Source organism: Petaurus breviceps, unplaced genomic scaffold, assembly GCF_028583685.1.
Source record: "Petaurus breviceps papuanus isolate PSGF00001 unplaced genomic scaffold, PetGlider_PUasm1.0 91133, whole genome shotgun sequence".
Lineage (NCBI taxonomy): Eukaryota > Metazoa > Chordata > Mammalia > Diprotodontia > Petauridae > Petaurus > Petaurus breviceps.
Window position 1 is genome coordinate 62,409,339 of NW_027187419.1, and position 24,771 is coordinate 62,434,109.

Here is a 24,771-nt window from a genome sequence, read left to right on the forward strand (position 1 = left end):
TGTGTGTGTGTGTGTGTGTGTGTGTGTGTGTGTGTGTGTGTGTGTGTAGGTGTGTGTAGGCAGAAGGTGGCAGGCCACACATTATCTTATAAGAAACAAATTAGAAATGATTAAACAAATAGTAGGGACTTAATCCAAAATACATCTTCAGGTGTATAGTTTAAGGTCAGTATAGATTCTGTCTGCTCTTCTCTTTGTCACCTATATCTACTGCAGTATATAATGAGTATTGATTTTTATAGCTGTAGACTTTAATGCACTAAACTCTGAAAATATCCAGGTATTTCTGAGTAAGTGATTAAATTCACACATTTTATTAATTCTCTGTCTTTGAAACTTGGTTATTTGTGTTTAGTGTTCCGGATAACTTAACCAAAATATCTAATTATTAAAAACCAGAAGTACCCCCTTTCCTTTATCATTCTGGATAAATGGAAGTTTATCATTCATGGATGCAAATATACTATTAATTATTGTTCCCCAAAATTTAGATATTCTACATATATTAATTATAACATAGTTTATAAGGTTTACTGTGAACATCTGTGTTTTAAAGGAATTTCACCATATTTGATAGTAGATCGTTTAGTTCTCTCCAACATTAATAATATTTTAGCAGCTAGCTTTATATCACATTGCTCAGAGCACAGGAAATAAGGAAATTCTCACTCTATCAGCATTGTAAAATTTGATTCATGTACCAAATAAAAATTTGGCCATGTTTCATTAAAAGACAAAATAAAACAGGAAATAAACATTCATCTAAATATTTGAATGATATTGGGAATTTTTGGATAGCTGTCAAATCTGGTTGACAATAAAAATATTTCTTACAGAATTTCCTTGTTTTTTTAGTGTGTTTAGGGGAGAGAATTGACACAAATGATTATATGTAATAAAGATATGCATTTCTTAAAATTAAAGGCTTCTATTTGAATTTATTCTTGTGAAATATCAAATTGAGGATATCTCAGGCTTGTGTCGGATAGAGTACTACTATTTTATTCTTTATATAATTCCTTTCCTATAAGAACTTAAAGAATTAGTTATATTGAGGAAGATCATAGTAGTGAAAATTTTATGGGAGAAAATAGTTGCTCTCCATTGGTTTAAGCCTTGAAGTACTTGACAAAAATTCCTGCCACTGCTATTCTTCTTTACAACTTCTCAAGGTAATGTGAAAATTATCCCTGTTTTAGCACAGATATTTTAATGGTCACAGAAAAGTTAAATGACTTCTGTAAAGGCTCATAACAATTCATTTCTGGAGGATTCCAAATCTCCTTATCCTGAAAAACTTCATTTCATTGATCAGTATTTTTTTCTGCCTGCCTCTTAGATTTTTAATTTAAAGTGAATCTGTTTCTATAATAACAGTTGACTCTCATTGAGATTTATAGAAGTGTCTGCTGTGGAATTGAGTTTTATTTCTTGAATCTAAGCTGTTGTGAATTTAGTGGCCCCAAGCCATTTAACTTTTAAAGCTAGATAAGATTACTCCTCTGAATTTCATTAGTTTGTCTCTCTCTCTTTTTTTTTTTTTTTTTTCAGTCAGCATAATAATAAAGGCAATCGCCCTTATGGGTGTGTGTGTGTGTGTGTGTGTGTGTGTGTCCCTCTTCACATTTATGTATTTGGAGTATGTTAATGCTACCAGTCAAAACCTGAAAAAACATATAGCAGCTTTTAATTTTGTTTAAAAGTCTGTTGTTAAAGGGAAGCAAAACATGTTTTTTGTTTCTTTTTTAATAATAATGAAAAGAGCCTATAGTGTCTTGCTCATGTGAATGGGTCGAGTGGTAGAATGGAAAGATCCATATATTTGACTCAATTGTTGTTATTGAGGTGGCACAGTGGATATAAGGCACTGGACTAGGATTAGGAATGTTTGAGCCCAAATCCTGCCTCAGATACTTAGTAGGCATAAGACCCTGGGAAAGTCACTTAACCTTTGCCTCAGATTCCTCATCTATAAGGTGGGAGTCATAATAATAATAATAATAATAATAATAATATCTGCCTCCCAGAGTTGTACAAATCAAATGAAATAACATGTAAAACACTTTGCAAATCTAAAGTGTCCTGTAAATCTTTTTCTGTCATCATGGTCATTGTTGTCGCCATCATCATCATTGTAATCATCATCATCAAATAGTTATCTAGTAGATGATGAACTAGCTTTCTTTACCCCCATTTCCGTGGTGTTGTTGTTTTTCCCTAATTGACTTTTGGTTGTTTTATTGCAGAAAGAGGAGATGTTAAAGAGAAAAGATTAAAATTAAAATTATTTTTCCACTGTTGGTTTTATTATTTTATGTTATTCTGCTACCTTGATCTGTTTGTAAATTTCTACATTTAGAATAATAAATTTGTTTGTCTTGAGTTTTGCCTAAAAATAAAGTGGTAGAATGGCTATGAGAAACCTTCTAGTGATAACTTTCCAATTAGAATGGTCATTAAAATGGCAGTATAACTGAAGTTTCCAGGGAAGGATTATGCTGCTATATCATGTTTACTGGAAGTTATGTGTAAATGCTTTATGTAGTATTAATGTTCATGCTGGCAAATGTGAGGCTTATTTCTACATACTATTTTCATTTGGGCTTTAGTTTTGAAAATAACTTGGATTTTCCTAACTGTATCATAGTACAAAGATCTAATGCTAACTAATGCAGGGAAGAACATTTTTAAAATTTACGAATTATATTTTAGTTTTTCCTCTTATTAGGCTAATTCTTAAGAGTTTCCACTTTGGTGTATAGGATATAGCAAATAAAATTTCACTTGAATTATGTCTAAATTTCAGAAGCCTCACATTTTATATCCCATAACCAGATGAAGCAAATAATTGGTATGGGAGAAGTCTTACATAATTGTTAAGAATTTTTTTCTTTCTGGCTACACTTACTAGATGAGAATGATATGTAAATGGACCATATATAGAAATTTTCCTGTTTAAAGATAGCTGTGCTTATCTAAGAACATTCTCTGATGGGTTTTGGTCAAAGACATTGTTATGGGTAATTCTTTTCTTCTGTTTAACTTAGCACCAAAGTAACATAGAACAGGTCCTCATTGTTCCCTGGTGCCTGCTAGCACATTGACGCTTTCCTCATCCTTAAAACCCTCACTGGATCCAATCTATCATCCTGTATGTATCTCTCTTTTCTTCTCAGCCAAACTGGCTGAAAAGTGTAGTCTATACTCCAAACTTCCACTTTCTTTCCTCTCACTCTCTTAAAAAAAAAAAAAAACTCCTGCCCCCTTCATTCAAGTTAAACTGCCCTCTCTAAAATTGCCAGTAAGCTCTTTTTTTGGGGGGGGGGGAAGGGAAGGCAAGGAAGTTGGGGTTAAGTGACTTGCCCAAGGTCACACAACTAGTGTGTTAAGTGTCTGAGGCCAGATTTGACCTCAGATCCTCCTGACTCCAGGGCAGGTGCTCTATTCACTGCGCCACCTAGCTGCCCCTGCCAGTAAGCTCTTAATTGCTAAATCTGAGGGTTTTTTCTGTCTTTATCCTTCTTGACTTCTGCAGCATTCTCATCCTCTCTCTGGATATTCTTTTCTTGCTAGATTTTTGTGACGTTATTCCCTTCTAATTTTCCTGTTGACTGCTCCTTCTTTGTCTCCTTTGTTGATTTTTCAGCCTTTCTTTTTTTTCTTTTTTTGCTTTTTGGAGGGCATATAGGGTTCTGAGGCCGGATCCAAACTCAGGTCCTTTGGACTCCAGGGCCGGAGCTCTGCTCACTGCGCCACCTAACCACCCCGTTTTCAGCCTATCTTGTTCACTACTTGTGAAGGTCTTTCAAATCTTTGTCCTGGGCCTCTTCTTTCCTTTATACTTAGGGATCTCATCAGCTTCCCTGGATTGACTTATCTCTTTGGAGATCATTCACAGTCTGTATATACAACACCACTTCTCCTGAGCTCCAGTCCCACATCACCAATGAACTTCTGGATAACTCAAGTTGAAGGTTCTTGTAGGCACCTCAAAATTCATCATGTCTGAAAGAGAACTCATATCTTTCTCCCCCAACCCCTCACTCTTCTCAGCTTCTCTGTTACTGTTGTGAGCACTGCCATCTACCTGCTGCCCAGTCTCAATTCAGCTCCTTAATCTCATTCATCCAACATGTACATTTTGTTGCCAAATTTTGTAATTTCTACGTTCACTACATCTCTTGTATATGTCCTCCTCTTTCTATTTACTCAGTCACCACTCTAGTTTAGACCTTCATCTCTTCTAGATTATTCCAATAACCTTCCAACCAGTTCTCCCTGCCTCAAGTCACTTCTCCAGTCTAACTCAGCCTCCACTCAGCTTCCAAAAGAATTTTACCTTTTAAAATGTTTTTTTTTAATTTAGTAAGTTTTTATTGTCAGTGTTCTGTTTTTTACATCTTTACAGTTACTTCCCTTCCCCTTAGCAGAGATCCATCCCAAATTACAGATAGTATTTTTTAAAGATAGAAAAGAAAAAATAAAAAAGGAAGAGGAAAAAAATGAGCACAATACATTGAAGAAGTCCAAAAACATGTGCCATATCTTATGGATAATAACAAAGAGGTCTTCATTTAAGTCGTGCTTGTGTTACATTCACTTTTGATTTTTTTTTTTGTATGTGGTTATCCTTTCTGTTTACATTGCTGTAATTATTGTGTATATTATTCTCTTGGCTCTGATTACTTCCCTGTGAAGAGTTCATGTAGATTTTTTTCATTGACTGTATTAATTTTCTTACAGCATCATTTCTTACAGCACAGTAATAATTCATTATTTATCTACCACAATTTGTTTAGCCATTCCCCAGTTGATGGGCATCTACTTTGTTTCCAATTTTTTGCTATTGCAAAAAGTGCTACTAATAAATATTTTGGTATACATGAGGATATTCTTCCAATCTATGGCTTCCTTAGGGAATAAACCCAGTAATGGAGTCTGTGATTCAAAGGGTATGGCCATTTTATTTTAGTCACTTCAATTGCATGTTTGCAAATTGCTTTCCAGAATGGTTGTACCACTTACCAGCTCTACCAATAGTTCTCTTTAGTGTGCCTGTCATTCCAAACCCCCCTCATATTGAGTATTGCCGTTTTTGGGTTATCTTTGTGAGGTGAAAACTCAGGATTGTTTTTATTTACTTTTCTCATTACTAGTGATTTGGAGTATTTTTGTGTGATTGCGAATACTTTGCAGTTCTTCTTTTGAGAACAATTTGTTAATATCTTTTGACCATTTACTGTTGGTCTTACATATTTATTAATTTTTTTACATATCTTTTCTCTCAAACTTTTGTCAGTGAAATTTGATATGATTTTTTTTCCATTTGACCATTTCCCTTCTTAAACTAGATAACATGTTATCTATGTAGCTTTTCAGTTACCTATTTTATCCTTTGTAATTGCCTCTTATCTCTTGTTTTTTAAGTATTTTTTTTACCTATAACTGCAAAGTATGTGATCTGCTTTTCTTCTAATTTTTTATCGTATGATCTTTAATATTAATGTTATGTACCCATTTAGAATGTATTGTGTTGTATGGTATAAGGCATTAGTCTAAGGTTAGTTTCTCCTAGATGGCTTTCCTGTTTTTCCAGCAGCTTTTAATCAAATAAGCAGTTTTTCGTAGGTAATTTATGTCTTTCATTTTATCTCACACTATGTTATTGAGTTTTATTGTTTCTGATTTTGACCAATGAGATTTTTCTAACATACAGGTTTGAGTATCTAATTCCCCTGCTCATTGAGCTTCAAGGTAGCTCTGTAGGTCCTCTAGGAGGAGGACGCTAGGTGGCGCCATACTGCACAGAGTCCTGGGCCTGCAGTACAGAATACCTGAGTTAAAATTCAGCCTCAGACACTTACTAGCTCTGTAATCCTGGGCAAATCAGTTAGTCTCTGTCTCAGTTTCCTCAGCTGTAAAATGGGGATAATAATAGCACCTACCTCACAGGGTTATTGTGAGGATCAAATAATATTTTAAAGTACGTAGCATAAGAGCCTGGTATTTAGAAGGTGCTCAGTAACCCCTTTGTCCGTTCCTATCCAGGATCGGGTATAAACTTTGCTTGTCATTTAAATTCTTCATAATCTGACTTCTTCCTACCTTTTCATTTACTCCTATACATATCATCCAGTAACACTGGTCTTTCTGTAGTTTCTGAACTCCACACTCCATCTTCTATCTCCACTTTACACTAGCTATTCCACTGGAAATGCTTTGTACACTCACCCCTATTAGTTTACCTAACTTCTTTCAGGACTCAACTCCTATCTATTCTAAGGAGGCCTTTCTTGATTCCCCAGCTGCTACCCTCTCAGAGCACCTTCTTTCTACTCTGTATTCAGTTCAATTCATTAAACATTTATTATGTGCCAGGCGTTATGCTAAATGCTGGGGATAACAGAAAATCCCTGACCTCGTGGAGCTTGAAATCTAATGGGGAAAGACAGTACATAAAAGGAAGCTTGAAGGGGGCAGGGATGGGGCCACCATGGAATTCAGACCAAGAAGATCTATAAGGTAGAAGGTGGAGAGTGAGCTGCAGCGTCCAGATTCAACCCTCTATGAAGGAAACCTTTGGTAGGAGTTTAGTGCTTCACCTTCCATCCCTGCAATCAGAGAGAAGAGGAAGCTAAGGGAGTTGGGAAGGTGTTGAGTTAAAAGCTTAACAGCATGGTGAAAAAATGTCAATTAGTCAACTTATTCTGGAAGGGCGGGCATCTTGTTCTAGTGGAATTGAGGCCAAGAAGTTCTGCGGATGGATAGTGGAGTGTTAACTGTACACCTTAGGTCTGCTTAGTTGCTTTGAGGGCAGGAATAGTGTTTTTCCCTTTTTTGTATCCCCAGCACTTAGCACAATGTAGCTACTTAGCTACATTGTGTGCTACATTATGTACTACATTAGCTACTTAGCACTTAGCTTTGTAAGCACTTAATAACTGCTTATTGACGTGACTTGCTCAAATGTATTGGTTTTTCGTGGCCTAGAGTTATCAGAACTTTTTCAGGGTCCATGTGACTGTTTTAAAATAAGTGAACCAAAATGGGCAGGTTTATGAATATCTACTTTAACATATGCTTAAGTTGACTACCATTGAACATTTCAATATCAGGTCCATAAATCTGTATAATTTTGCATTCTTTGACAGTTCTTTTAGACATTTTGTATTGAGTTCCTAGGTCATTCTTATTGATCATGACCTTTACTATGGAGTTTAGAACCTGTTTGGATCACCAAAGATGAATGATTCTTATATAGTTATGGTTCATAATGAACACTTACCCTAATTTTGAAATGTTTGAGTAAAAGACATCAGCAAATGTTAATTTCCCTTCAAGAGTGTTTGATGTTATGGCATTAACATCAATTTTCTGAACCTAACTATAATTGATAATTTACCTTTTGTTTGTTTTTATCATTTAGGTCTGTAATTATTAGTCTTGTTTGAGAGAGATTCATAAGAAATAGTATATGACACTGTTTCAACTATTGTGCCAGTATTGAACCAAGTAACTTTTTTTTCCTTTCTTTGTATCTTTTGCTTAGATTACCAATTGTTGATTCCTGTGCTTTCAGTCTTGCTTACTTGTAGTTTTATATTTACATTCAAGTGGCATAGTATTCTTCTTAAGAGACGTATTGTTGTGGATTTTTTTTAAAGTGGAAAAGGATTTTCTTAATCTTGAGAATATTTGAACTTGAGGATCACATCAGAAATGCTCCTTGATCTGGTTTGAGGTCTAGCATTGTGACTTCATCATTGTTTTCACCCAAAGGGAATATCAGTTATGATTCACCAGGTAGAGAGTGGGGAGAAAAAATACTTTCTTTTTGATAGGTGTTTATTTTCATTTGCTATCATTTTTATTTTAGTTTGATGTGAGATTGTCTGAGATACTAGCATCTCAGGACAGTTTGGGAAGATCATAAGGTCTAATCTAAACATTTATGCTCATTGAAGTTTAATCATGGTTCAGGTAGCTCCCAATCTCTAGGAACCTCAAGGAGTAGGATGTTTTTAGAAACTATTTGTCATGGGCAAGAACTAGTAAGGGGAGGTCCCTTGATATCAGCTTGTCTGCTCTGGGGTCCTTTGAACTTCCCAGACAGAGTCTCCAACTTGTTTAGCCTGTGATGAGGTTGGAGCATTACTTGTCCAGTGTTACATAGGGTCAAATCATAGTCAAAAGTCTAGCCTTAAAGGGGATTTCAGTGACTTTTCTCCTCATTGCCTTTTTGAGCCTCCTTTGCCATTTGAGTCAGTCTGTTTTTTAAGGTATTATTTTCTTCAGTCAGGCTGTTGACTTTCATTTCATAATTTTCTTGCATTGTTCTCATTTCTCTTCCCAATTTTTCCTCCACTTCTTTTATCTGCTTCTTAAGGTCCTCTATGGCCTGTAACCAGCTTGTATTTTCCTTTGAAGCTTTTGGTGCAGGAGTTCTGACTTCGATTTCAGTGACTTTTAATCTCTTATTTTGTAGGTCACTTAACCTGAGTAGTAAGAATCAGAAGTGGCATTTGAATCCTGTCTCTATGGCTCTTGATTGTGGAGCTTTTCATAGCTGAATGACTGCTAAGCTATAAGCTTCTAGACCGCCAAATTTTGTGCTTCTAGTTACTTGACCTTAACTTAATGACCTTTATGGTCCTGTGCTCAACCTCTCCAGATCTACTGAAGTAACTAACAGAATGCCTTGGAGATAAAATGACCATGAACCTTTACTTATGTGGCCTATATGGAAATTACATATTATACCACCTTTTAATGCACTGTTTGAATTTTTTATTCAGTTAAGTTTCTTGATTCAAGTTTCAAATTAAACAAACTCCATGTAGTTTACTATTGGTCATGAATATTGGGTAAAATAAAATGCTGACTTAAATATGAGTTGAGTTTTCTGATTGGATAGGGTATATGGCACTATTATGTTTCAGACCTTCTTTGTTAATAGATACGTTGTCTCCAGAAAGGTCCTTGACAGTTTTAATAAGGAGGCATTCATATTAAATCATGGGGTTTAGCATTCAGAATATTGAATATATGAATTAAAGTTATTGAATGAATATGTGGCAGGTATAGATGAAATGATTATATTAGTGTTATTGTAGATTTAGGGATTATCCTTGATCTGTTGACTTCTCTATACTAACTAGAAGATAAAGTTTTTTATTTGTTTATCACTAAGGCTGTTTTCAGAGGAATAGGGAAGAATTGCAGTTGCTTTCAAATTAACTCTTATTTCCCATTACTATCTCCCAACATCTCCTCTTCCTGGACCAGAAACTAAGACAAGAGCTCAAGTCTCTTTTTACTGTGATCTCAGATTATCCTCCCTCTTTGTGCCTCCCATTTCCTCATTTGTAAAATAGGAATGTTAATACTTGTAATATTTACCAGGTGTTAAGGGGAGAGGACTTGGAAAACTGTCAAGTACTGTTGAAAAATGAGTTGTTGCTGCCATTAGGATGTGGATTGAATGAAGTGGGGAGAAAGTGTGGAGTACATGCTTTGAGCACTGGGCAAAAGAATAAATAGGGGGGAAAAGGAAATAAAGGAGCCAAAACCAAAATATTCAATGTTATCATCCTCTTTTTAAAAATTATTTATCAGTTTATCAAGAAGCATTTATTACACATTTACTGTGTGTTGAATATACACAATGAAACTATTTACGTATAAATGTAGGTGTGTATCTAATGTTTTTTTTTTTAAGTACCTAGAGTAACCTTAGGAAGGAGGCATTAGGAGTTGGGGTCATCCAGAAAGATCTTATGTAAGAATTGGAGCTTGAACTTAGCTTTGAAAGAAATTTAGCCTTTAAAGGAGCAGAAGTAAACCAGTGGAAAGCATTTTCTAGGTTTTGGGGACAGCCTCTTCCTTGTTGTGGATATGAGAGATAAAATGTTGTGTTTGGGGTAATTTATAATAAATCTGGAAAAGTAGATGTGGACCAGGTTGTGGAGGGTCTTCAGTGCCAAATAGTGGCATTTATACCTGCATATAGAGGTAATAGGGAGCCTCTGAATTCTCTTGAGTCAGGGAGAAACATGGCTAGCCTTTGTCTTAAGGATATCGCCTTCCCAGCCATGTGGAAGATATATTGAAGATGTAACATTTCAGGCAGGCAAACCAATTAGATACTGCAATAGTTCTGGCAAAATGCAGTGTATTGACAGATTATTACACAGCCATTTATTTGTTTTGGATCAACTATTATACCACCTGGAAGATGTCTTCCATGGTCCTTAGACTGCATAACATTGGGTAGATAATTTTAGTGATATGATATGAAATCAAACTGCAAGGGGTTGAGAAGTGAGTGAAGAAGTGGAGACAGTGTGTACTGACAACTCTTTTCAGATAGATGTTTATCATGAGACAGGAAAGTTTAGGATAGGTAGATAAGCTTACTGTATTTAATTGTCCCTGCTTCTGCTGTCCTCAATCCAGAGTTGAGACAGATTTGACTTTATGGTAATTTTTTAGTGTTCTCAAGCAACGACTAATTAGCTTTTAGCACCAAAGGGAACAAAAACGTCTTATTTATATTTATTTATATTGACTGTGATCCATTTTTGACTGGAACCCTCACCCAGGTACTAACACAGTTTATTGTTGTTGATGTTGTTGATTTTGGGTCATCTGTGAAAGACAACTTAGAAGATAGTTGTCTCATAGTCCTTGGACTACACTGTTGGGACCACTCCAGTAAGCTTGCATTTGATTTATTTCTTTTTTGGTGGTAGTTGTATTATTTTTTTATTCTTGAAATTTTAAAGTTGTTTCTGGTTAACTTGAATCATTGTACAAAGAGGAAACTTTAAACCTTATTACCTTGTAGTTCTTACTAGATGATGACTAATTTAGTCCTAGAAGGAATTGTGAACAAAGGAATTAATAGCAAAGTAGGATTCCATATCTTTCTGTCACACAGATTTGTGGAAACTTAAAAGACTATAGTTGTAAAGTGTGATCCTAGCTTTGAGTGGTGTTTCTGTGTCTCCCCTTCCCCTCCCCCCCCAAACTTTTAAATTATACACAGAAGCTTCAAATTAGAATTAGGACAGATTTGTAGGCAGATATGAGTCTTTCCTTATGGCTGCATGAAAGATTATTAGAAGTATGTTATTCTGTTAGAGGTTGGCTTATGTTATAGATTGTCAGGACTTAAATGTTAGCATAAAATACATTGAAATTTATAAGTGAACTTTTATTTGAACAGATTTAAATTTTCTTTGTATTTGTTTTATTTCCAATAACAGTTATCACAAAGTCTTAACCTAATGCCCATTTTTTTTTTAACATGAGCATTCTTCTGGTGATGATGTATGGATATTAATCATAGAACACCACTATACCATTGAGTGGAAGAATTAATTATTGGTCACCCAAAAGTCTCTGAAGAGGCATCTGGTAATTCTGTATAGGTTGCCACATATCAGTGAAGAATTGCACTGGAAGAAATCACATAGTGCGGGTCATCAGAGAGGTGCATGATCAAGGAAAAGATGGACTAATAGCACGAGTGAATGACAGCTGCTCAATAGGTCATGTGTTCCATTGGGACCTGTGCATGCCAAGAGGTCTAGATGAGGGGTCAGCAAACTATAATCTATGGACCACATCTAGCCCATGAGCTTTTTATGTTTTCAAAAAAAAGTTTTATTGAATTTGAAAATAAAAGCCATTCTTATCTCATAGGCTGTCCACAGACTGGTAGGCAGGATTTGACCCTTGAGCCATAGTTTGCTTACCTGATCTAGAGGAAGACCCATAGCACATTAGGTTTATCCCTTAGGATATTTATAAGAGAATGTTGACAAGAGTCTCCCAGGTTGGAAAGGTATGGCTGGGTTGTAATCTGTATCTTTGGAGGGAGGAGTAGCCACATAGATTGTCACAGATCCACATAAATGGGGTAAGAACTACTTGGAATAAGCAATAATTTTGATTTTATGATAGCACTGGTCATATATATATATATGCTTCTCTTGATCCTAGACTGGCACAGATGAAACTGGATTGAGTTTGTTTTCCCACCTGTAGTTAATTCTCTGTTAGTGAGTGTTGGGCTTTTTGCTGTACATGTTTCATTGTTCTTTGTCATGTTTTAAATTTTCTTTGTTTTTAAGAATGGATATTACTCCATGGATATATGTGAAAGTTCTTAAAGAGAACTTTTCAATGACTATTAGATGTATTGAACTAACTGTTGTGGGGGAAGTATTTATCTTTTTTATTTATCATTTAAGCCTATAGTGAAATAGGATGAACTACACCAAAGCACAAAGGAAAGTGCAACCAAAAACAAAAAACTGGTCCAAGAACTGACAAAAAAGCCACTTCAGAAATCCTCAGAAAATCAGCAAGGGCCTTTCAAAAGTATCTGACAGCCTGAGGGGTTGTTGTTGATTCCAGTACAGTGTATTACTGGCTTCTTAAAGCCTAAGAACAAAAAGACCACTTTTTAAAAAAGGGATAAACTGACAAACCCAAACCTGGGTCAGGAACTTGCAGAGCTCAGACCAGGAGGGCAGTGATCAAACTTGTCTCTGTGTCAGACCACTTTGGGAGTACTGAGAGCTTGTAGGTCCCCAGTCTGAACTGTGAGAGTAGCAGTACACAAGACTATGTATGGCTAATCTCTATATTCCCTCCAAAAGTGTACAGAGCCCAATCCTAACATCAGGTCCAAAGTCAAGAAGTAATAATGAGCCAACGAGAAAAATACCACCATAAAGAGCTATCATGACAACAGGAAAGCTCAAGACACTTAACACAGGAGAAGAGAATGACTTGAAAACATTTCCAAGCAAAACAAGACAGAAAAAATGCATCTTGGACACAAGTCCAATCAGAATTCCTTGGAGAGATAAAGCAAGGGTTTAAAAACCAGGCAAACATGATTTTTAAAAAGTGAGAGTTGGGGAAGAAACATGAAGAGAGAATTAACAGCTTGGAACAAGAAATACAAAACCTCACCCATGAAGTAACTCTGATGGCTAGTGAAAAGACACAGAGATAGAAGATGGAAGTATTTTGCATGAGGGGTAAAGAGAAAGCTAGTCTGGCTCAATCACAGGAGGTAGCAGAGGGAGAAATGTTTAATGAGATTGAAAAAATAGATTGGGAAAAGACTTTGAAGGGCTTTAAACTTTAAATTTGATCCTAGAGTCAATAGGGAGCCACTAAAATTGAATAAGAGTGACATTCAGATCATTTTGCAGCATTGTGTAGGCTAAACTGGAATTGTGGGAGACTTGAGTCTAGGAGAACAAATTAGAAGACTAGTGCTTTAATCTACTTTAATCTAGAGGAGAGGTGATAAGGACCTGTACTATTTAAGAATAACAGTGATTCAAGTTCATTGTAGTACTATTCTATAAAATGAAATGTTTAATAAGAAAATTCATCTTGCTTTTTACCTTTCTCAGAAAAGGAGGTGACTATTCTTTTTAAGGCTAACCTTTTCATCTATAACCTTGATCCTCTTCCCTCCATCATCTTTCAGAACATCTCTCCAGTGATCTCCTTTAATGAATTTTCAATTATTCTTCTGTTTCTCATGTGTTTAGAAAAAGTGGAGGGGAAGGCTTTCTTATGACCTAATCTCTCCCTAGATAACATTTATCAAGCACCTACTATTTCCCAGACCCTGCTTTAAGCACTGAGGAGACAAGGAAAGGTAAAAGACAGTTGCTTGCCAAGAAGTAGGACCTGGGACAAGCCGTACTGTGTGCTAGCCAATGAGGATATAAGTAAAGGCAAAAGAAGTCTTTGTCCTCAAGAAAATCCCATTCTAATGGGGAGAGATAACTTGTAAATAAGTACATGTAAGATATCCACAGAGGAGGTTAAAGCTAGCTTCAGAGGGGAAGACAGCAGCAGCACCAACTGTCGTTGACTCTTTACCTTACCCCATGGCTCCCTCTCCCCAGTTGCAGTCTTTTCATTCTTCTAGGTTATACAGCGCTTCCCACATCTATCACCTTATCTCTATCTAATCCAGTGCAATGAGCATCTGAAGTGTCTGTTATATACAAATTTCTGTCCTAGATACTTTGTGTAATAAAAACAAAACATAAAATAACTCCTGATCTAATGTAGCCTGCATTCTACTTTCTCCTCTTATAACCACCACTGTAATTTAGGTCCTTAAAATTTGTCACATGGACTTTTGCCTTATAATTGGTTCGCTTGTTTCCGATGCTTTTTCCCTAAAGTTGCCAAAGTAATCTTCCTAAAGCATGCATCTGATTGCATCACTGCCTTAATCAAGAGTTTTCTATGGTTTCCTATTAATTTTAGCATTCAAACAAAGAAAATTACTCATTTTGGTATTTAAAGCATTTCACAATCTTGCTCCAGTCCAGTTTTCTAGGGATGTTGCTTGTCACTCCCTTGAATGCTTTCTACATCCTAGCCAAACTGGCCTGTTTGCTGTTTACTGAATTTGGATATGCCCTCTCCAACCTCCATGCTTTGGCATAGGTTGTCCCCTATGCCTGGAATGAATTACCTTTTCTCTTTTGCGTCTTAGAATCCTTAACTTTCTTTAATGCTCTTTTTTTTTTTTTTTTTAAAGCAATCGGGGTTAAGTAGCTTGCTCAAGGTTACACGGCCAGTTATTTCTGGGTGTGGTGCTGAGTATCTGAGCCCGGATTTGATCCAGGTCATCCCGACACTGGAGCCAGTGCTCTTACTCGCTGAGCCACCTGGCCGCGCCTTTTAATGCTCTTTTCAAGGTGCATCTTCCAGCAGAGGCTTTTCTTCATTCTCCTCATTGTTAATAGCTTTATCTTCCTTATATTATTAAATTTACTTTTTTGTTTAAATTTATCTGTAGAGTGTAAACTTCTCGAGCAGGGACAAACTGTTGCTCATTAACTTTTACGTATAGCTATTTGATAAATTTTACTGAATTTGGTTGTACATTGTTGGACCCTTAGTAAATATCATATTAAACAGCTTTGGAAGTCCTACAGAATTTGTTAAGATTAATTTTTTCCCAATTTGAATTTGGTGGTAATGGATTTCACAGTTCTTTCTTTTTCCCAGTGTAGTCTCAAGGAATACACCAAGCCAGATTATTGTTCTCACTTTTGCAAAGGTGAAGATTGTTTTTTTTTTTTCAATACAATTGCAGTGTGAAAATAAAAATACAAACATGACAACATCTGTCTCACAGGAAAGAGATTACATATATACAAAGTTGTGAATAAATTCTATCAATTTGTAGAACAGAGGCAATGTAGTACAGTAGAAATAGTGAGCCCTGAATATGAAGTTAGAAGATCTGAGTTTGAATATTAACTTAGACATTAGTTCTGTGACTGTGTGGAAATTGCTTAGCTTTTTCTGAGCTTTGGTTTCTCCTTATCTATGTCATGGGTCTAATGCTACTTGTGCTGCTCTCTTTTTAGTCCTGTTGTAGAGAAAGTTCAAAGAAAGCAAATCTTTGAGTGATTCTGTCAGTGTGAATTTGTTCTTGGTGCCGTCAGGGTTAAGTTGTTACCCATAATCTTTCTTCTTTTCTAGTATCTTCTGTCCCCCAAATGATTCATCTATATACCATTTTGATGTAAGATGTGATTCTTGTTGTTTTGAGTGCTTTCCTCAAGTTAGAATGTCATAACTCCTTGCATTGTCTTACGTATCCCATTTTCATCATGAAGTTCTAGTAGGTCTTGTTTGTAGTCTATTTTCCTGATTGTTGAGTAATTTTGCATCAAAAAGTACTCTGACTTATAGTGTACTCTAGAGACTTAGGGTATATATCATCTCATAGTAAGAGGGCTTAATGAAGAAAATGCTGTCCTGCACTTTACTGCCTTTACTAAGTAATTTCTCTTGACCTAGTAATTGTCTGAAATTCCTGTGTGACTAATGGAAGGGTATGTAAGTTGTCTGTTTTATACAAGCTATTTGACTTTTCTTCCTTCCTCCAGTTTTATGTGACTTTAACTTAAGAAATATAATCAACTTCAACATGGACTATCTAAATATACAAACTGTGTCCAGTTGTGGGACCTTTTCCATGCATCTCTTTTTTTTTTTTAACCTAAGTAACATATAATTTAATGTTAGGATAGTTTATTGTCTCCTAGTTCTGTCCTCTTAATTTACCTTGTGCTTTCTTTGTATTTGTATGAGAAGTTTTGTTGTTATGTTTCTCATTAATTCCTTAGTTATACTGTTCTAGCTTCCTTGCAATTAATATTTTTTATAATCTGGTTTTTAAAAAATTCCTGAAGTTTTAAAATTTATCACTTAATAGTTAATTATCATGATTTGCTTTACCTACTTAATCTCCCTTGCATAAACTATATGCCACTTTTGCTGGTCACATTACACCTTTATTAAAGTATTTTATTGAGTGTCAGTTTAAAATGAATCATTTAACATTGTTCTGGATTTTATAGCATTCAATTTTGCATTAAACTTTTTAATATGTATTAAGCAAGTATTATGAATGACACTTCTTATCAACTGAAAAAAAGATTTATTTAAATCCATGATCCTATGATAGACTGTGCAGATTGAGCAAACATTTCATGCCTAATAGGTGGGTACAATATAAAATGTATGTCTTAAAGTAGAAAAAGGTAAAAGGACATATACATTTGTCTCAGTATGGGCAAAAGATTCATATAGCTTGACTCTGTAGCATCTTTTAAAATTGTCTTTACCTCCACACATGTAGTTTTGTTTTACTTAGACTAGCTTGTATTATATTTATTTATTCTGTAAATAGTTATAGCACTTTATATTTTTATTGAACCTTATATTAAAGGGATTCTAAATGTCACTATAATTTGCATTTTTGGTAAAGGAGTGTTTTCAGTTTGATTTTACTTTATCCAGTGTCATTACTCATTCCATGTGCTTGATTTTAAAATAGTCTTTGATCTTTCTTCATTGTGTGCGTAATATGTTTTACTGTAAAGAAGAGGTGGGCAGCTAGGTGGTGTACTAAATAGAGCATGGCCCTGGCGTCAGAAGGCCCTGAGTTCAAATCTGGCCTCAGACACTTAACACTTACTAGTTGTGTGACCTTGGGCCAGTCACTTAACCCCAATTGCCCTGCCTTCCCCCCTCCAAAAAGACCAAAAAAAAAAGAGAAGAAGTTATCCTCTACTAGTATATAGTAGAAAGTGGTTTTTAATGGCATAAACTTGAAACTTGTTTAATTTTGAGGTAGTTTCAACCTCCTATTTCTCTGAAATATATTAGTAGAGTTTGGTAATCTTGCTTATTTCACTGTAAAGGAAAAAGTCCTTGAGCTTTAAATTCTAGAAATAAAATTAGTAAAATCCTCAGATAAGATGACTAAAGTTTCTCTTAATGATAAAAGCTTTTGTAAGTCATTGTTTAATAGTTCATAAAACAGATTTTTAAAACTTCTTTACTAAATGATAAGTAAAAAATAAAACATCTCAAACTTTGGAATAATGCTTGTTACAGATGTTTGTTGTTAATAAGCATGAAGTGTTAACTAGTTATATTTGATTTTTAAATAGACACCAAATCCTACTGCAAGTGAGTTTATTCCTAAAGGAGGATCAACCTCCAGGCTGAGTAACCTGTCCCAGTCAAATATGTCTGCCTTCTCTCAAGCCTTGTTTTCTCACCCATCTGTGGGAAGTCCTGCTGCTGCTGGACTAGCACCAGGTAAGTTGAGAAACTGTGTTAGTTGCAAATATGAGATTTCTAAGCATTATTTATATTTCTTTACCAGAACAAAAATTTTAGGAGGGAAATGGTATATCTTTGATACTCTGAATTTTGTGCTTCAGAATTGGAACTGCAGGTAAAACATATACATTAAAATTAAATTATGCAGTTCAAACATTCATGTCATTTTAATGAATGAGATATTGCTTACAGCACAAAAATAAAAATCTACTTGTGTCTTAGAAATGCAATACTATACTGTGTTTTGAGATTTCAGGTTATATTTTTATGTCTAAGTGTTTAATGCTTTCACAAAGCTATTTTGGCATTCAGAAATTGATTTTTAATATTTTAATTAAATATTTAATTTTAGTTATTTTAATAAAATATTTCTCATTCTATACTAGGTTTGAGACTAGTGTAATTCTCGCTCAATTTTAACATGAAATATTTTAAGGTTTTATTACGAGGAAAAATTACTAGAACATTTAGAAAAATACAATATTTTTTCCAAATTTTTAAAGAGGTGGTTGATAAGATTACTGTAAAACTCAATGAGTTCCTTCCCTCCTTTCTCTCTCTCTCTTTCTCCCTTCTTTCTTTCCTTCTTTCTTTCATACCCAGGAGATTAAAAAGAAGGAAAAGAATAAATTTAAGGGAGAAATGAGTAACTTTAACATTACCACATAAGTAATTTCTTCTTAAGAAACTTTTAAAGAATATTATTAGGCATGTATAATATCAAAGAATAGCAGTTGATACTGGCTTATTTAAAATGAATATTGACATATTCATCACTTTTCAATTATAAGGGACACACAGTGGTCCTGAGCTTACATTTTAAGCTTTCTCCTGTCAGTGTTTTTTGCAGGGGAGGGAAGTCAAGTTTGGAGGTTGGGGACTAAAAAACAGTTTTCATCCTTCCTAGCCACAGAAGCAAATATGTTATTTGTTATTAAGAAACAGCAGTTTATTGTTTATGGAATTATTTCCTTTTGTATATTTAGGTGAAAATGTTAAAGGAGTTGTTAATAAAAAGTATCGTCTAGTTAGAAGAAATATCAGTGCTTTGGTATCTACCTAACCTCTCTGTTTGATGTTAGGAGTGTATTTCAGTGGATCCAATTAAAAATTGAAATTTAAAATTGTGGGTGGAAGGTATAGTTGTCTTAAATGAATTGAAATTTAATGTGTTGACCCTTTCCATGAATGGACAAGATTGTACTCTAGAGACTATCTGAGACAGACCCAAATTAAATAACTTAGTGCTGCCTTAAAAAAGCAGTTTTTCATGAAGATGGGCATTTAGAAGAATCACATTAAGGATTTTCCCACTTTTACATTATAATAAACCAAATTGATATTTCCCTAAAATTATTAATATGATAAATATAAACTCTTATAGGACTTTGTGCCTTTACTGCATTTTACATGCAACTTTGTATTTATTTGTGTACATCTCCCCTCCTGCCTCCACTCCCATTGTAAGCTCCTTTAGGGAAGCAATGGTTTACTAGTTATTTGTATTAATCTCAGTGCCTTGCTCACAAAAATACAAAAAAAGTTTGAATTGAATAATAGGTACCATTTATCACATTATTTCCTTCCATTTAAATGGCTTATCTGAAAATAAGGGCAAATTTTATCCTGTTTCCAAAAGCTATACTTTCATGAAATAGTTTTGTTATCGACTAAAATCTTCACTCACAAATATTATCTTTCAGGGCATGGAAACGGTGATGATTTGAAGGTGCAAGATCAGGGCTATGCAGAAGATGCAATTTAGTGTATTTAAAAAACATTGATTCTTTACTCACTTCTGACACTTCAACCACTTTGCTAGAGATTAACTCTGTTTCTGTCTTCTTGGTATTCTGCAGTCTTCTGACTGCTGTTTTTCAGTTATCAGAAATTCATTCACAGATTGTTCCTTGATCTTTTCATTATAAACCTTTGCTTTCCCCTTCAAAATGTATTGAAACTTGTCATGTTCATTTTATGTCTTTAAAAGTTGGGCTTTTTGATTCACCTTCCTATAAACTAAAACAATGTCTTTTCATCTGATGTATTTTGCAGTAGTGAGAAAAATGTACAATTGAATTTAACCTTTCACTAATTCAGTAGGAAGTAAAATAATTTAGTGACACATACCAAGAATTAGAGCAAGGGGAATTTTCTTTTAATATTCATGTTTTTTAGTTATGTTGTTAAAGTCTAAATTAAGGATTTTAATTTTTCCATTATTTAAAAAAACCCTTTTTGTATATATGCTTGTTTTCTAAGGTTAAATGTAAAAGAAGTAAAAGTTTGACATCCTATATGCTTTGCTTTTTTTAATTGGGCAGTTGGCAATTGCAGAGCAATTGGGGTTCAGTGACTTGCCCAGGGTCACGTGGCTAGTAAGTATGTCAAGTGTCTGAGGCCACATTTGAACTCAGGTTCTTCTGACTCCAGGGCCGGTGCTTTGAATACTGTGCCACCTTAGCTGCCCCATATATGCTTTGATTTTAAGTTAATTTCTAGCAAATTAAGGGCCCTTTAAAATGGAATATATGAACACTTTTTATTAGCTGTCCTTTTGTTTTCTGCCTACCTTTTTTTAAAGAAATCATTGGACTCATTAAAGTTTGTTATTCTCATAGGAAACATAACAATTATTTTATGTAGTATTAGAAAAGGACAGCAGCTCAGAAACTTAAAGCCTGCTGAACAAAATTCATATAGCCAAATTAATTTTCTTTTAGATGCACATAGCTATTGTATATATGTCTTCAAATCTTCTCATTGAGATATTTTCCTTGACTTTTTTTCTTTGTTCAGTGACACTTGTTAGTTACATGACTTTAGGCAAGTCACAGTTCCTTTGATAATTTGTTTACTCAGTTGTAAAATGGAGCAAATAATACTTGTATTATTTCATAGGGCGTTAGTGATTAAAAAATTCCTTAAACATTTAATATATTCTATGAATGTGACCTGTTACTTTTCAGGAAAATAATACTCTAATTTTAGGAATTGAGGCATGACCAGCCCAAGTACATAACAATTGTGTTTTTCTTTTTCTGTACAACAGAAAGAGAATTTCATTATGAGAGTTAGGTGACTATTTCTTTTTCAATTAGATTTTCTTTTTTAAGATTATTTACTTGGTAGTAGGCATTAGAAAGGTAATTCTGTACTAACAGTTGCTATAAAATATCCAAAATAGAAATAGGCATTTACATTTTGAGGTAGCAGTTTGAAATTTTGTTATATAATAACATAGAAATAACACCAAAATTATAGTTCAGTAGAATTTTAGTTAATTTATAGAACTAGCATCAGAATACTTTAAAAAAAGTGGTCCACCAGAGGTCTGAAGACTTTGCCTTTGTTGTGGGGAAGATTCAAGGGAGATAGCAACATGGCTGATATTTTATTTAAAAAATTGCATCTAATGCAGTGAATTCTTGATCATCATCTGGATGATCTGTACATTAATGCTGAATAAATTAAAATCATAGGACAGTGTATCTGGACCAAGATTCTTTGGCTGTAGTCAAGATTGGTAGTCTAAGAACTGAGAGCTGAGGGACCCATTCAGCTAGAAGGTAGTGAATAAACTGAGTATATAGTGTGTAGCTAAATTCCAGGTATGCACCACCTAATATCATTGTTTCCATGAAAACAGGTTATTCTTAACAGAGGATATTTTTTTCCAGAGGAACAATGATTATGTGCACATAGTCAGACATAGTGATGATAACTTGATTCCAGGGGAGTTAATTCTGCTAAGAGTTTAAATTCAACTTTGGTTTATGTGTATCTTGGCATCCCCCATTCCTGGAACTCACTTTTTTCTCATCTCTGTCTCCTGGCCTTTCTGACTGCCTTCAAAAGTCTCAGCTACACTTCCACCTTCTGCAAGAAGAATTGCCTGTTTCCCTAATGCCAGGATCTTCCCTCTGAGATTATTTCCAATTTATCATTCATACATACATATTGTTTGTCCCTAGTTGTCTGCACATTGTTTCTTCTGTTATACTGTCAACTTCTTGAGTGCAGCGACTAGTATTTTTATTTGTATCTATAGTGTCTGGTACATAGTTGAGACTTAATAAATGCTTGTGGACTTGGAGTAATGAGGTTTTTAGACACTATGGTAGTTTTAGATGATTACATATATTAGTGATATTATATTTTAATCAATGTTGATTATGTTATTTTTATGTATGGTAGATATGAATGCTTCATTTTTTCCTTTTGCAAAGTAATGTGGCTGGACTAGATGACTTGAATTCACTTCCAGCTCTTAATCTATGACCTTGTGTGTGTTTATAAGAGCCAGAGATGATTTAGAAAAGCATTCCACACATAAACCTGTTCTTCTGTTTTTAGCTGATAATATTGACTCAATTGATGTTTCACCAAATTGCCTAACAATCCTTAGTTTTAAAATATTTTTATAATTCTAAAATTATTGACTGTATCTTGACAGATTGAATTGTAAATAGATTTTTTGCCTTATAAGGTAATAGATATAAATATTCTTGCAGATTTACCTGTCCACTGTGCCACATTTCAAGGACCCACTTCTTCCTGAGAAGCCTTATTGACTGTCCAACCCATATTAATCGTCTTGAATTGCTTTTGCACTTATTTTCAGAATTAGGCTATTTAGTTTGTTATTATTCTATTGTTGTATGTCAGTCATATTCCTTGTTAGACTCTCTGAGGACAAGGACCTTTTTATATGTGTCTGTGTGTCCTCTATAGCATTTGTATATATCTGAACATGTAGAAGATATTCAGTAAGTACTTGATTAGACGATTTACATCCTTTCTTAATAGCATATTTATTGGAAGGAAACAGCTTTTAATTGGGATGTGTGGTAGCTTTTATTTTTGGGGGACTTTTTATTTTTTATTGGATCTGTGATTTCATTGGTATAGGGAGTTACTGATAAGGGGTTTTCTTTCTCTGTAAGTTGCAATTTGTATTCTTAGAATGTTACAGAAAACCCCGGAGGTAAAGTGACTTTTTTCACAGTTCGAAAGTATTATAATTTTCAAGTAAGATAGTAAACAAATAAAAAAGAAACCTTACTATTACTTCGCATGACAAATAGTATTTTTGAAGACAAAAAAACAGAGAGAGAGAGAGAGAGAGAGAGAGAGAGAGAGAGAGAGAGAGAGAGAGAGAGAGAGAAGAGGGAAGAAAGGCAACACAACTGATCAGTACATTGAGGAAATTCAAAAACATGGGCAATGTATAATATTCATGAAGGGGTGGGTTGAGAGTGTTCTCTCATATCTCTTTATTGAGTCATTCTTGTTCTTTATAGTTTTATTGCATTAAATTTTGATTTTTGTGTGTGTTTTTGTTCTTTGCATTCACATTATTGAAGTTATTGTATGTATTGCTTTTCTTGGCCCTAATGACTTCATTCGGTATCATGTAGCTTTTCCTATACTCCATTCATCACATAGATCCTTTCTTACAGCACTGTAACATTCCATTACATTCATGTACTACAATTTATTTAGCCATTCCACAGATGATGGGCATCTTCTTTGTTTCTAATGCGTTGCTATCACAAAAAGTGCTGCTAACAAATATTGTGCATGTGTGTATGTGCATGTGTATGCACACACACTTTTTCTTTCTTATCAGTGACTTCCTCGGAGTATAAGCCCAATAATGGAGTCTTATTCAAAAGGTATGGCTATTTTAGTAACTTTTGCAAGTTGCTTTCCAAAATGGTTGTACCATTTAACAGCTCCACCAACAGTTATGTTAATGTGCCTATCATTCCACAACCCTTCTGGCATTGAATATTGCCTTTTTTTTTTTTTTTTGGTTATCTGCCAATTAGCAGGGTGAAATCTCAGGGTTGTTTTGAATTGCTTTTCTCATTATTAGTGACTTGGAGCATTCTTTCATGTGGTTGTAAATACTTTGCAATACTTTAAAGCTGCTAATCCATCTCTTTTGATCATTAAATTTTTAAGGAATGGTTATTAGTATTATATATATATATATATATATATATAGTTTACATATCTTAGATATCAAACCCTTATCAGTAAAATTTGATACAAATTTTTTTCCCCATTTGATCACTTTCTTATCCTGTGTGCATTAATTTTGTCTATGCAGAAGCTTTTCAATTTCATGTAACCAAAGTTAATCTATTTCATACTTTGCAATTACCTCTATCCCTTATTTGGTTAAGAATAATACATCTTTTACCCATATTTGTGACACATGTGACCTTTCCAGTTTTTTATAGTATGATTTTTTTTAATATTTAGGTTTTGTATCCATTTCAAATGTATTGTATTGTGTGGTATATGCTATTGGTCTAAGGCTAGTTTCTGCCAGATTGCTTTCTTGTTTTCCCAGCAGTTTTTAAACAAAGAAGTTTTTTCCTTAGGTAATTAGTTTTTCCTCTTTATCAAACATTCTGTTGTTTCTGCTTCTCCCTCATATGGTCTTTTCTATTGATGTATCTATTTTTTAAAAACTGTTTTGGGTTTTGTTAACTGCTCTTTTAGAATATATTTTGATATCTGAGAGTGCTGTTCCTTCTTCATCTCTACTTATTTTCATAATTTGCCTTAATATTCTATATGTTCTCTTCCCCACCCCTCTCATGAATTTTGTTATTATTTTATCAAGTTCTATAAAGTATCCTCTTGGTAGTTTGATTAGTATTGCTTTAAAGGTGTAAATTAATTTTGGTAGTATTATAATTTTTATTATATTGGCATGGCCTAACTGTAAGCAATAAACACTCTTCCAGCTATTTCAGTTCTTTATTTCTTTAATTGAATCTATACAAGTCTTTTATGTGCTTTAGGAGGTTGATCCCCCAGATATTTTATGGATTTTTTTTAGGTTTTTTTTGGAATGGCATTTCCATTTCTATTCTTGCTTCTGGGATTTTGTTACTATTATTATTATATAGAAAGACTGCTGATTTTTGGAAGTTTATTGTGTAGTCTCCAGCTTTACCAGAGCTGCTAATTGCCTCATTTAGTATCTTCTGATTCCCTAGGATTTTCCAATACACCATCATATCATCAAGAAATAATGATAGTTTTATCTCC

The 24,771-nt window shown here is 34.3% G+C and overlaps 1 protein-coding gene across 2 annotated transcripts in view; it reads left to right on the forward strand.

Annotated features, from left to right (window-relative positions):
• PAN3 (poly(A) specific ribonuclease subunit PAN3) overlaps positions 1 to 24,771 on the forward strand; it is a 131,931-nt gene that overhangs the window by 47,641 nt on the left and 59,519 nt on the right. For both annotated transcript variants that reach the window (XM_069080686.1, XM_069080687.1), the window contains one exon: positions 17,526 to 17,676. In XM_069080686.1, coding sequence (XP_068936787.1) covers positions 17,526 to 17,676 — 151 coding nt within the window. The remainder of the gene's footprint in view (positions 1 to 17,525; positions 17,677 to 24,771) is intronic.